The 15,001-nt window shown below is 38.7% G+C and overlaps 1 protein-coding gene across 2 annotated transcripts in view; it reads left to right on the top strand.

Moving 5' to 3' along the window:
- The window catches only part of RRM1 (ribonucleotide reductase catalytic subunit M1), a 43,580-nt gene extending 33,882 nt beyond the window's left edge, over positions 1-9,698 (top strand). For both annotated transcript variants that reach the window (XM_019036627.4, XM_063710909.1), the window contains 5 exons: positions 1,266-1,342; positions 4,466-4,601; positions 5,754-5,849; positions 7,267-7,455; positions 9,022-9,698. In XM_019036627.4, coding sequence (XP_018892172.3) covers positions 1,266-1,342; positions 4,466-4,601; positions 5,754-5,849; positions 7,267-7,455; positions 9,022-9,210 — 687 coding nt within the window. In that variant the 3' untranslated portion in view covers positions 9,211-9,698. The remainder of the gene's footprint in view (positions 1-1,265; positions 1,343-4,465; positions 4,602-5,753; positions 5,850-7,266; positions 7,456-9,021) is intronic.
- Positions 9,699-15,001: the final 5,303 nt, after the last annotated feature.

A 15,001-nucleotide genomic window follows, 5' to 3' on the forward strand; every position in this document is an offset into this window, starting at 1 on the left:
GGGATGCTGCCAATGTTAGTTTTCTGTGGATTAAAACATGGCATTCGTTATCTCACAGTTTCCACAGGTCAGGAGTCCAGACTTAGCTTAGCTGGGCCTTCTTTTCTGGGTCTGTGTTCAAGATGTTGGTAAGGGCTGTGATCTCGTCTGAGACACAGAGTTCTCTTCCAAGCTTACCTGGTTGTTGGCAGAATATATTTCAAGGACTCATGGCATCTTGCTTCTTTAAGGCCAGTGGGAGAGACCATCTCTCGTTTCAAAAGGGGCACAGTCTAGTCTCTTTTGAGGGTTTTTACCTGATAAGTTAGGTCCACATAGGATAATGTCCTCACCAGCCCCCCGCCCCACTTTTTTTTTTTTTTTTTTTTGAGACAGAGTCTCACTTTGTTACCCAGGCTGGAGTGGTGGTGTGATCTTAGATCACTGCAACCTCTGCTTCCCAGGTTGAAGCAGTTCTGCTGCCTCAATTCTCCCGAGTTAGTAGAGATGGGGTTTTGCCATGTTGGCCAGGCTGGTCTTGAACTTGTGACCTCAAGTGATCCGCCTGCCTTGGCCTCCCAAAGTGCTGGGATTACAGGCATGAATCACTGCACCTGGCGTAATCTTCCTTTTATTTAACTCAGAATCGGCTCATTTGGAACCTTAATTACATCTGCAGAAACCTTTCACCTTTGCCATAATCACTGGAGTGACATGCATCCTATTCTCAAGTCATGTCCATACTCAAGTGGAGATTATAAATAGCCTGTGCACCAAGGTGTGGGAATCTGGGAAGCTGTCTTAGAATTCTGCCTTTCCCACTGCCTTTATTATCAGTACTATGATTCTTTTCTATATAAAATGTTAATTTCATTTCTGACATTCCTGCTGATATTAGAAAATCTAATGTGTGGTTATTAGAAAATAGGTGTTTTTAGCTAAGTAAACAGATCAAGGGACAGATGAAGGCACTGAAGAAAGTAACATTTTTAGTGTTAAAAAAAGAGAATGTGTCAGCCACACACTTTTATGAATGTTAGAGTTTTCTGGTTTGTAGATATGACATGGGATAATCCGTTTTCTTAGCCTGCTTCTGATCAATATGACTACATGGAATTTTGTCCAGGAAAATCTCTGGAGCTTGTATTCCTCATAGAGGTTGATTCGAAGACAGCATTTGTTGGGATGTGGGGACATGGCAGCTAGTCATTTGTGGGTTTTTTTTTTTTTTTTTTGGTCATAGTTTTAACTTGCTGTAGAATAAATTTGAGTTGTGTATTCCTTAGATCCTTCAGTATGATATGTGGAATGTTACTCCTACAGACCTATGGGACTGGAAGCTTCTCAAGGAGAAGATTGCAAAGTAAGTGAAAAGATGTAAAGTAGCTTTGAAGGCAGAAGGGTTTAGGTTCACCTTCTGGATCTTCAGAAGTTAGATATGTCATTTTAACTTCTTAAACTCATTTGTTACAAATGGGGCTAAAATGGCCTATCTCACAAAACTATTTTGGGAAAAAACTTCGTAAGATAATGTATATAGTAACCTGGAAGTTGCTTGGCACAATGAAAGCATTTCAGTACCTGGTAGGAATTACTATTATTAGTTGATCTTATTTTAGGGACTTAACACACCTAGATTAGGTAATTTTCTTTCTCATTAAAGCTTTTTTCCAACTATGTTTTTTTTTTTTTTAATGATTTTCATTCTTATTTATTTCCCAATTTAGTTACATCGGGCATACAAATGGCTTTTGTTTGAATTGATTGTCATAGGAATAATGGATTTTGGAAGAGTTTTTGGAGGGTAATGTGTTTAGACTATATGAAAGAAAAATTTTAAAATTGAGTTTTTGTAGGCCTTTCAAACTAATAAGCATAAGGGATTCGAAGGCAGACAGAATGTTTTGCAGAGTGAATAACAGCAAATTGTTTTTGTTTTCTATCGTGATGACTTTGTCATTTATGGGTTAATGCATATGCAAAGTGATTAATATTTGGAGAATGAAGCAGTAGCTTTAAAATGCTCTTTAAAAAAATAACTGTTTGCCTTAAAATTGTTAAATTAAAATTGTTTTCCTACTCAAATAATACATGTTAGAAAATTTAGGAAAACATAGATTTGGAAAGAGAAAATGAAAATTATGCTAATACTGCCTCCCCCAGAAAACCTGTGTGCATCTTAGTGTCTGTCATCCTTTAGGTTTTCTTCCAAGAGTACACACACATGTGTATTTACATGGAAATTCAACTTTTAAGAAAATGGACCTGTACTGTATTTATATATATATATATATATTTTTTTTTTTTTCCCTCGAAATACTATGGCTTAGTTTTTTATATACATGACTTTTTTTTCTAATTTCAAAATTAGTATATGAACACAAATTTATTATTAATAAAGCTCAAATACAGAAATAAAATAGAAAGTAAAAGCCCTTCTTCATACTTCTGCCAACCATTTGTCTCAGAAAACAAACCAAAAAAGTAACTTATTCTTTTTCCCAGAGATAAGACTTGTTAATGGTGTGTATTTTTCTAGATCTTTTTCAGTACATTTGCAGATAGGTACACATACACGATTTTGTCATATAAATGTGATCAAACTTGATGTATTCTGGGCTGGGCACCGTGGCTCACGTCTGTAATCCCAGCACTTTGAGAGGATGAGGTGGGTGGATCACTTGAGGTCAGGAGTTCAAGACCAGCTTGGGCAACATAGCGAAACTTAGTCTCTACTAAAAATACAAAAATTAGCTGGGCGTCATGGTGCATGCCTGTAGTCCCAGCTACTTGGGAGGCTGAGACATGAGAATCACTTGAACCTAGGAGGTGGAGATTACAGGGAGCCAAGATCATGCCACTGTACTCCAGCCTGGGTGACTGTGACTCTGTCTCAAAAAAAAGACTTGATGTATTCTGAGACTTGTTATTTAGTGATTCATTTTGGAGCTCTTTCTCTTTTAGTACCTGTAGGTGTACCTAATGTTTTTAATTATTATAGACAATTCCATAGTTTGAATATATCATATATGTAGGACTTTTCACATTTACCTGTCTGTAGACAGATGATGTTGCTATTTTACAGATGAGGAAGTAAAGACATGAAGATAGTTGGTGGTTTGCTTGATACCTGACTACAAAGTGACAGAGTAAGGTGGAGAACCACCCCCCAAAAAAAGTAGATAAAAAAATAATAATAACTAAAAAGTAGAGAACCCAGTTGTATTAGTCAATTCTCACACAGTTATAAAGAACTGCCTGAGACTGGGTAATTTATAAAGGAAAGAGGTTTAATTGACTCACAGTTCCGCAGGGTTGGGGAGGCCTCAGGAAACTTACAATCATAGCAGAAGGGGAGGCAAACAGGTCCTTCTTTAATACGGCGGCAAGCAAAGTGCTGAGTAAAGGGAGAAAAGCCCCTTATAAAATCAGATCTTGTGAGAACTCACTATCTCATGAGAACAGCATGAGGGTAACCTCCTCTCTGATTAAATTACCTCCCGCCAGGTCCCTCCCGTAACGTGGGGATTATGGGAACTACAGTTCAAGATGAGATTTGGGTGGGGACACAGCCAAACTATATCCAGTTGTACAGACTCCGTCAGGATATGAGGCTGTATGCTAAGCACTGTATGAATCCATAGGTATAGAATGTAGGAAAGACAGGCTCTTTGTGTTTTAAAAACTTGAGACTAAGAAAACAAGTAGTTAAGGTATACGGAAAGGTACAGGTCAGAGAAAATGTTTGCAGAGTAGATATTTGTATTTGACATTTGTATTTGTGCCTGCCTGATGAGGAAAGATGTTTTAAAATTGGTATCAATTAGGCTGAGCTTCGAAGGTGAGCCAGGGGCAGTTGGGAGATTTCTCAGTGTGTCAGATAGTGTATTTTCTCTTATTAGTCAAAAGATGTTAACCTTCTTCCAGGAACTTATAATTGAAGAATATACTTTGAGCATAATTTCTTCCTCTTTACAGGATAATGGAGAATTGTGGTGACATTTCTCTGATTCTGACCACTTTCTCATCATTATTTTTCCAGAAGGGGCCTAGCACAATGATTTTATAGGCACTTAGAAAAGAGTGAGGGTTGGATGAGTGTAACCTAATACAGGTGGGGAGCGCTTCAACAGTGATTTGAATATTTCCCTACGCAAGATAGTGTATCAAGTGTTATGATTCCTGAGTGCCACGGTCCAAGTGACATAAATCATGGTATGATAAGGATAGCCAACAATAAAAATTGTACTAATTCAGTTTAGGAGTCAGGCATTTAAGAGGAGAGTGGGCTATAATAGCACCCATACTGTGGAATTGCCTCCCTGTAGGAGTTTAATTTGAAAGTCAACATGTGAATTCAATGCGTGTATGATGTTACATTTACATTTACTACATTTATCTACATTTACTACAGTGACTTAAAGTAGCTGCTTTCCTGGCAGATTGTAGCTTTGGGACTAGTACCTGATAATCTTCTTTTCTTTAGGTATGGTATAAGAAACAGTTTACTTATTGCCCCGATGCCTACAGCTTCCACTGCTCAGATCCTGGGGAATAATGAGTCCATCGAACCTTACACCAGCAACATCTATACTCGCAGAGTCTTGTCAGGAGAATTTCAGGTGAGCAGTTCACAACCAGCCCTACAGGGATATCTTTCAAAAGCCTGATGTTGGGAGTAAATGCTCACTCATGTTTAATTTACCCATTTTCTTAGTTTGAGTGCAAACTTTGATAAAGACAGTCATCTTCATCTCTAATATTATTATTTGTTATTAATATTTCAGCACAATAGGCATTTAATAAATAATCTGTTGAAAGAATGAGTGAATGAGGGTCGAGTATGAAAGTAAGTTGTTGATAGTAGAGTTAACATGATGTTTAACCATTATGTAATCATAGTGATATATTCTATAACTTCTCCCAGATGCTTAAGTTAGGATACTCAAAATGTATAAAGAAGTATCATTTAAGGCAGTGGTTCTCAGACTTGGTTACCAATTAGAATTTATGGTGGGTGAGACCAGTGGTTTTTTCTTTGTTTGTTTTTAAGGTTCTCAGGTAATTCTTATGTGTAGCTAGGGTTGAGAACCTCAATTTAAAAGACTATTTGTGAATTTCCAGATATCTTGAAATAAAGTTCTGTAAAGTTCGAGAAGGATACGTTTCCAATTTTTTTAACCTAAGTATTTATAGATTTACCCATCTTAGGTGCTATTCTTTTCACTTTTGCAAATGCCATATGTTTCTTTTTTAATGAAAATATTTTTTCAGCTTTATTAAGGTATAATTGACAATAAAAATTGTGTATAAATCCAAGGTATACAGTATAATGATTAGATATGTGTATATATTATATAATGATTACCACACCACAATGTTTTTGTTGTTGTCGATATTGTTTTTGAGAAAATGTCTCACTTTGTCACCCAGGCTGGAGTGCAGTGGCATGATCTTGGCTCACTGCAACCTCTGCCTCCTGGGTTCAAGCAATTCTCATGCCTCAGCCTCCTGAGTAGCTGGGATTACAGGCATGCTGCGCCACCATGCCTGGCTAATTATATTGTTTATTGAATAACAGATGTCAAGATCTTAAAGGAATATAGCTTTCGTGTGGTGGCACTGATGTCTCGTCTTTATAAAAGATGGAATTTACCAAGCAATCTAGCATTAAATAATTCTTAAGTGATTTTAGTTTAAGCTTCAAAGCTGTAGTCTTTTCTAAGCAGTCACTGTTACTTATTTCTTCCTACATTTTCTGCTTTTCCATTCAGATTGTAAATCCTCACTTATTGAAACATCTTACTGAGCGGGGCCTATGGCATGAAGAGATGAAAAACCAGATTATTGCATGCAATGGCTCTATTCAGGTATAGAATGAAAATGAAGTGTGCTCTGCAGGGGCTGAGTTGGACATTGTGGTACCTCCTCACTCATGCTAGACAATGGAGGGAATGACTTCATTGTGTTCATCTAGGCTTTGCTTATGTAGCTCTGTTCACCTCTGCATTGTTGTGCTAGGATTGTACACATCTTTACATAACCCTTACCATCTTGTTTTTATGCAATAATATAAAAAAGTAGTTCTCAATTTTTCTGCATCTTAGAATCAGTTGGGGAGCTTTTAAAATCCTGAAGCTTAGGTTGCATTCCTTACCAATTAAATGTCTAGGAACAGGAACCAGACATCAATTTTTTTTTTTTTTTTTTTGAGACGAAATCTCTGTTGCCCAGGCTGGAGTGCAGTGGTGGAATCATGGCTCACTGCAACCTCTGCCTCCTAGGTTCAAGCGATTCTCCTGCCTCAGCCTCCCAAGTAGCTGGGATTACAGGTGCCCGCCACCACGCCCGGCTGTTTTTTGTATTTTTAGTAGAGACAGGGTTTCACCATATTGGCCAGGCTCCTGACCTCAGGTGATCCGCCTGCCTTGGCCTCCCAGGGTGCTAGGATTACATGCATGAGCCACCGTGCCTGGCCTCAGACATCAATAATTTTTAAAGATTCTTTCGGTGATTCCAAAGTATATCAAAATTTGGGGGTCATAGATAGAAAGACTGAAATTAAGAGAGTCAAGCTTAATTAAAAATCATGGTTGAGGACTGATAGTCCAAAAGACAGAGTCACAAATCGTGTAAATATTTGCAACTAAGAGTCAAGAGGCATTTATTTGCAGATAGAGGTGTCTGGCTAAATGTTGGTCTGCTTAGCAACACAGATGAAGAGTCCTATAACAGTTCCATGTTTAATGACAGAAACTGTAGCATTAGCCAGTCTGTGTGTTTTAATGAAAGTTAACCCTAGACCTAAGAAAACCTGATTTTGGATTCCAAAGGGAGTTTGGAATCCTAGCTTATTTAAAGGGTTTTATCTCATTGCTTCCCTTGATCCCTGTGAATTACAGCCCTTATTTTTTGTGTTTTCTGCAAAACTCAAGGGTCATTTATTGCTGCTTAGCTCTGACTTTTCCTTTCTTTAAGTGCCTCTAGAAGAATGAATGTTTGGGTCATAAACCAATTAAAAAATTAAAAAATTGGTTTATGACCCACAAAAAAGGGATGCTGAAATTACTATCACCAGATTGATATTTGGTTGGTTAGATGGGGGTTTTGTTCAACTTTCTAAATAGTCTTGGTAAACTTGATAAGGATCATATCATATGATACTGAATGGTAAGGTCAGATCTGGCAGGAAGTAAAATGAAGGTCAAAGCTTGTGTCACTATTCTATTAATCATACACTGCTTTCTTTAACCGGAGTAAAGTAAACATTGGGTTTTCCTTCTTTAGAGCATACCAGAAATTCCTGATGACCTGAAGCAACTTTATAAAACTGTGTGGGAAATCTCTCAGAAAACTGTTCTCAAGATGGCAGCTGAGAGAGGTGCTTTCATTGATCAAAGCCAATCTTTGAACATCCACATTGCTGAGCCTAACTATGGCAAACTCACTAGTATGCACTTCTACGGCTGGAAGCAGGTTGGTAGAGAATATCAAGGAGTACTTAATTGCCAGCTTGAGATATTTTGGCATTGGAATGATTTTATGTTTTAGCCATCTATTAAATATTACCACCTAGAAGTTCTTTAAGTTCAAATCCAGAACGTTAAAACCAACCCATGGTTTTTGTACCAGAACAAGGTCTTGCCTTGGATTTTCTTGTTTCTGTTAGGTTTATTTCCTTCTTAGGTTTGAAACCTTGTAGTTACCTGTGATGCTTTCCTTCCTTTACTGTCCGTACAATTACCAAGTTGTGTTGATTGTTCCTTTGTATTATTTCTTAAATATCTTCCTTCCTTTTCTGCTGCTGTTATTCTAAACTGACCTTATTGCTTCTAGGATCTCTGCTCCCAGCCATTTTGTGTGCATTACCACCATTGCTCAGATAAAACTTTGCACACGTCAACCCACTATTCAAAAACATCCATTGTTTTCTCACTTTATAAAGTGAAAGCCAGCTTACTTAGCTAGTCGTTGCCAGCTGTAAAGTCTGGTGATTTTGGATTATGTTCTTATTCCCTGATAATGTATTGGGTATTTAAGTAGAATTATAAATTTGTTTTTTAATTTAACATTTATTGAACATCTAGTATGTGCCAGGACTGAGGATACTGAATAGAAGATGATGATCTTTATCTTTGAAGTCTTATAGTCTGTTGTTACACAGAGACACAGTCTAGCTCTCTAAATAGTTATAACCTAAGGCAGACATATTGTCTTGGGCAAACCTGGAAGTCATATGCATAAAAACAAAGACAAAAGAATAAAAATGTTTGACCTTTCCAAAGAGATAAGCCTGTTTTAGGAGTGAAAAGAACAGGATATTTCTGTCTGACTCACAAAGCATTTTTGAGAGTACTCCTAGAGGAGACAGAATTCCAAGTTTAAAAAAAGTTTGATCTGGTTCATGGGAATGTATTTTATTTTATGTATGTATGTATGTATGTATGTATGTATGTATGTATGTATGTATGTATTTTGAGACAGAGACTCACTCTGTTGCCCCGGCTGGAGTACAGCGGCGTGATCTTGGCTCACTGCAACCTCTGTCCTGGGTTCAAGTGATTCTCGTGTCTTAGCCTCCTGAGTAGCTAGGATCACAGGTGTGTGCCAACACGCCTGGCTAATTTTTGTATTTTTATTAGAGATGGGGTTTTGCCATGTTGGCCAGGCTGGTCTCAAACTCCTGGCCTCAAGCAATTCACCTGCCTCGGCCTCCCAAAGTGCTCGGATTACAGGTGTGAGCCACTGTGCCTGGCCAGGAATGTATTTTATTTTATTTTAATATTATTGTTTTATTTTATTTTATACTTTTTTAGACGGAGTCTCGCTCTGTTGCCCAGGCTGGAGTGCAGTGATACAGTCTTGGCTCACTGCAACCTCAGCCTCCTGAGTAGCTGAAATTTACAGGCATGCACTACCCCTCTTGGGGGATTACAGGCATGAGCCACAGCGCCCAGCCAGGAATGTATTTTAAATATTGGTGTGGAATGTCTAGTATTCTCACAGAATTTCTCCTAATAATTGTCTTTACTTTCCTTGTAGGGTTTGAAGACTGGGATGTATTATTTAAGGACAAGACCAGCGGCTAATCCAATCCAGTTCACTCTAAATAAGGAGAAGCTAAAAGATAAAGAAAAGGTATCAAAAGAGGAAGAAGAGAAGGAGAGGAACACAGCAGCCATGGTGTGCTCTTTGGAGAATAGAGATGAATGTCTGATGTGTGGATCCTGAGGAAAGACTTGGAAGAGACCAGCATGTCTTCAGTAGCCAAACTACTTCTTGAGCATAGATAGGTATAGTGGGTTTGCTTGAGGTGGTAAGGCTTTGCTGGACCCTGTTGCAGGCAAAAGGAATAATTGATTTAAAGTACTGTTAATGATGATAATGATTTTTTTTTAAACTCATATATTGGGATTTTCACCAAAATAATGCTTTTGAAAAAAAGAAAAAAAAACCGGATATATTGAGAATCAAAGTAGAAGTTTTAGGAATGCAAAATAAGTCATCTTGCATACAGGGAGTGGTTAAGTAAGGTTTCATCACCCCTTTAGCACTGCTTTTCTGAAGACTTCAGTTTTGTTAAGGAGATTTAGTTTTACTGCTTTGACTGGTGGGTCTCTAGAAGCAAAACTGAGTGATAACTCATGAGAAGTACTGATAGGACCTTTATCTGGATATGGTCCTATAGGTTATTCTGAAATAAAGATAAACATTTCTAAGTGATTGTATGAGATTAATTTTGTCATTTACTTTCATATAAAAGTCAAATTTGAAAAACACATTTTCTGTTCTTTGAGAATTCAGGGAGGAAATTATATGCCTTTTTCTTTTCTTTTCCTTTCTGTAGTAAAATATACCTAATATACAATTTACCATTTTACCCATGTTTAAACATAAAATTCAGTGGCTTAAGCACATTCATAGTGTTATACTACCATCACCACTATTTGTTTCCAGAACTTCATCATCCCAAACAGAAACTCTGTATCAATAAGAACATTAACTCCCCCTTTCCCCCCCAAGTCCCTGGTAACCTCTATTCTACTTTCTGTCTCTATGAATATGCTTCTTCTGGGTACCTCGTATATATGGAATACATGTCTGGCTTATTTCATTTAGCATAATGTTTTCACAGTTTATCCATGTTATAGCATGTATCCAAATTTCATTCTTTATGTATACCACACTTTTTTTTTTTTTTTTTTTGAGACAGAGTCTTGCTGTCACCCAGGCTGTACGATCTTGGCTTGGCTCACCACAACGTCTACCTCCTGGGTTCAAGTGATAAGTGATTCTTGTGTCTCAGCTTTCCAAGTAGCTGGGACTATAGGTGCGCGCCACCATGCCTGGCTAATTTTTGTATTTTTGGTAGAGACCAGGTTTCACCATGTTGGCCAGGCTGGTCTCAAACTCGTGGCCTCAAGGCATCTACTTGCCTCGGCCTCCTAAAGTGCTGGGATTAAATGCATGAGCCTCCACACCTGGACTACCACACTTTGTTAATCCACTTATCTTTTGATGGACATTTGGGTTCTTTCCTCCTTTTAAGGAATTTTGACTAATGCTCTTGTGAACATGGGCTTAAAAGTATCTGTTGAGTTCCTGCTTTCAATTTGTTTGGGTATGTATACAGGGGTGAAGTTGCTGGAAATTATGGTGATTCTATCTTTAACATTTTGAGGAACTACCATACTTTTCCACAGCAGCTACATTATTTTACATTTCCACCAGCAATACAATAGGGTACCATTTTCTCCACATCTTCATCAACACTTATTTTTCATATTTTTGTTTTTGTTTTGTTTTGTTTTGTTTTTTGAGAGAAGGTCTTGCTCTGTTGCCCAGGCTGGAGTGCAGTGGTACCATCATAGCTCACTGCAGCCTTGATCTCCTGGGCTCAAACAATCCTCCCATCTCAGCCTCTCAAAGTCTTGGGGTTACAGGTGTAAGCCACCACACCCAGCTCATATTTTTTATAATAGCCATCTAAATGACTTGACAATTTCATTATAATGTGTCTTGGTGTGGGTCTCTGAGTTTATCCTACTTGGGACTTACTGGGCTTATTGGATTTGTAGATTCACATCTTTTGTTAAATTTGGGTTGTTTTTGGCCATTATTTAGATAATTTTTCTAACCCTTTCTCTTTCCTTATAGGGACTTCCATAGTGCATCTATTGGTCGACTTGACGGTGTTCCATAGGTCTGTTAGGCGTTGTTTACTTTTCTTTATTTTTTCTTTCTATTCCAAGACTTGATAATTTCAGTGTCCTATCTTCCAGTTTTCTGATTCTCTCTTCTTCCTGCTCAAATCTATTGTTGTGCTCCTCTAGTGAATTTTTCATTTCAGTTATTCTTTTCAACTCCAGAATTTTTATTCTTCTTTGTAATTTTTGTCTCTGTTGATTTTGCCGGGCAACCACTGTGTGGATGACCAGGGCATTGGCAGAGATGATGGTCACAAAGAGGAAGACAAGAGGCAGGACCAGAAGGGGCCACCACTCTCGAAGTCCAGGGAAACCCACCAGGAAGAACTTGGTGCAGGAGATGTTGAAGGTGCTTGTATTTCCATCCTCACCCATTAGCTTTGGCCCTGGGCCGGCACCAAGAGTGGGGATCAGAGACTGTTAGAACAAAATGGTCAATTTTAAAAAGACTTTTTCTGTTGTAGACACTGAGGAATTTGTGATAAAAGCCCACTTCTTCATGTATGTATTCCTTTGGGGCACAGATAAGTACTAAGCCAGGTGTTGTAGGAACTACACAGTTACCTACAATCTTTGTAGGTAACAGTCTTTGTCCTCAGGGAGCTCTTGGCCTTATGTGTGTGAAATGTAAATGTAAACTTACAAGATACTTGTTTACTTGTAATGTTCCAGATATTTGCTCAGTAAAAGATTAGGAGGAGAAGTAGGTGTAGTATACACAGGGGAAAAAGAGTGACAGCCAGAGACAAAACAAGAAAGGTTAAAAGAAGACTCTTGATTCAGAGGAAGAGAAAGTATTAGAAGAATCTTTGATCCAAGGAGCCTGGGAAAGCCCAAGTGGGGCTTAACAGGGAGAGAAGAACCAGCCGGGAATGATGGCATCACTTGTGTGCTTGGGACACACTGTGGCAAGGAGAGATGGAAGTTGCTGAGGAAGAATTCTGGTCTTCCTGGATCACAAGAAACAGGCTGCAGAGACTGCTTCCTTCCTAAGTCCTCGTAGATTGGCTGTGGTGCCTCCTGCCTGGCCTTGTCCTCAGTGTCATGGATGATGAGTTTGCTTTCCTTTCAGAATGTAGGTTCCAGGAGGGCAGGGATAATAGCATGCTTCTGGTGGGCTCACTGGAGCTCCAAGCACAGAGTCACCATAGAGGCGCAGGACAGGCTTGAGAATTGCTTGTTGAGTAGGTGCGTGAGGAACAGGAAGAAGACAGTAGGAGGCTGAACATTTAATTGGGATCTTACAGCAGTTGTTTCAAAGCTTTGGCCAGGGGCCAGGACTGTTCTACATACCTGATACTCCACAAACAAGGCAGCATTCAACAGTCTTCAAGCTTTTTTTTTTTTTTTTTAAGAGGTAGGGTCTTGCTATTTTGCCCAGGCTGTTTTTGAACTCCTGGGCTCAAGCAGCCCTCTTGCCTCAGCCTCCCAGGCATGAGCCACTGCGCCTGGTCACTTCAAGCATTCTGAATCTCAGCAGCAATATGAAGAGTTAGCATTTATTCAGTACTTGCTACCTGCCAGACATGGTTCCAAGTGTTTTCCATGTGATATCTCTTTAATACTTGCAGAAACCCTAAGAGACAACTTTAGCTGTCCCTTTGTATCTGCGGGAGATTAGTTCCAGGACCTGCTGTGGATGTCAAAATCTGCAGATGCTCAAGTCCCTTATATAAAATGGTGCTGGGAAAACTGGATATCCATATGCAGAAGAATGAAACTAGATGCCCTACCTCTCATCCTATACAAAAATCAAGTCAAGATAGATTAAAGACCTAAATGTAGGACCCAAAACTATAAAACTACTGGAAAAAATATAGATCAGGGAAATGATTTAGACATTGGTCTGGGAAAAGACTTTATGAATAACCTCAAAAGCACAGGCAACAAAAGAAAAATAAGCAAATGGGATTATATCAAATTAAAAAGCTTCTGTACAGCAAAGGAAATAATCAACAGCGTGAAAAGACAACCTACAGAATGGGAGAAAATATCTGCTAGCTATTTATCTGACAGAGGATTAATATCCAGAATATATAAGGAACTCAAATATTTCAATAGCAACCCCCCCAAAAAACAATTGATTAAAAATGAGCAAATGATCTGAACAGAAATTTCTCAAAAGAAGAGATAAAAGGGCAATAAATATATGAAAAAATGCTCACCATCCCTAATCATTAGGGAAATACAAATCAAAACCACAATGAGGTAGACTCTCACCCCAGTTAGGATGGCTATTATCAGAAAGACAAAAAAAAAATGCTGCAGAGGATGCAAAGAAAAGGGAACTCATATATACTGTTGTTGGGACTGTAAACTATTAATAATACAATAAACTATTAATAAGCCACTATGGAGAACAGTATGGAAGTTCCTCAGAAAACTACAAATATAGCTAGGTGCAGTGACTTATGCCTGTAACCCCAGGCACTTTGGGAGGCTGAGGTGGGAGGATCACTTGAATCCGGGAGTTCAAGACCAGCTTGGGCAACATAGCAAGACCCCATCTCTACAAAAAGTAAAAAAATTATCTGGACCTGGTGGTGTGCACCTGTCATCCTGACTACTCAGGAGGCTGAGGCAGGAAGATTGCTTGAGCCCAGGAGGTCGAGGCTACAGTGAGTTATGATCATGCCACTGCTCTCCAGCCTTGGGTGACAGAGTGAGATCCTATCTCTAAAAACAAGCAAAAAACAAACCCAAAAAACTACAACTAGAGCTACTATATGATCCAGTAATCCACTACTGAGCGTTTATCTAAAGGAAACGAAATCAATATATTGAAGAGACATCTATTTTACCATGTTTATTGCAGCACTATTCACAATAGCCAAAATATGGAATCAACCTAGGTGTCTAACAACAGATGAATGGCACATGTACACAATGGAATATTATTCAGCCATAAAAAGGAGTGCAGTCTTGTCATTCACAGCAATATAAGTGGAAGTGGAGGACATGTTAAGTAAAATAAGCCAAGAACAGGAAGTTAAATACTGCATGTTCTCACTCCTATGCACAAGCTAAAAAATTGTTGGTCTTGGTCTTGCAGAAGTAAAAGTAGCACAGAGGACTTGAGGCTGGGGAAGGTAGGGGGAAAGGAAGGATAGGGAGGGATTTATTAAAGATACAACATGACAGCAAGATAGTAGGAATAAGTTCTAGTGTTCTATACACTGTAGGATGACTACAGTTAACAATACATGGTTTCAAATAGCTAGGATAGTAAATGTTCTCAGGACATGGAAATGATGTATTTGAGATGATGGATATTCTAATTTATCTAATCACTATCCATTGTATGTATCAAAACATCACCATGTACCCCACAAATATGTACAATTATCTGTGCCACTAAAAAAGTTTAAAAATTACATAGAGTTTACATATAATCTATGCACATCCTCCCATATACTTTAAATTGTTTCCAGATTACTTGTAACACCTAGTACAATGTAAATGCTATGTAAATAGTTGTTATACCATTTTTTTTTTTGAGATGGAGTCTCACTCTGTTGCCCAGGCTGGAGTGCAGTGGTGCAATCTCAGCTCACTGCAAGCTCCGCCTCCTGGGTTCTTGCCATTCTCCTGCCTCAGCCTCCCGAGTAGCTGGGACTACAGGCGCCTGCCAGCACGCCCAGCTAATTTTTTGTATCTTTAGTAGAGACGGGTTTTCACTGTGTTAGCCAGGATGGTCTGGATCTCCTGACCTTGTGATCCGCCCACCTTGGCCTCCCAAAGTGCTGGGATTACAGGCATGAGCCACCGCGCCCAGCTCTTATATTGTATTTTAAATTTTGTATTTTTTTATTGTT

The sequence above is a fragment of the Gorilla gorilla genome, chromosome 9 (assembly GCF_029281585.2).
Source record: "Gorilla gorilla gorilla isolate KB3781 chromosome 9, NHGRI_mGorGor1-v2.1_pri, whole genome shotgun sequence".
NCBI lineage: Eukaryota > Metazoa > Chordata > Mammalia > Primates > Hominidae > Gorilla > Gorilla gorilla.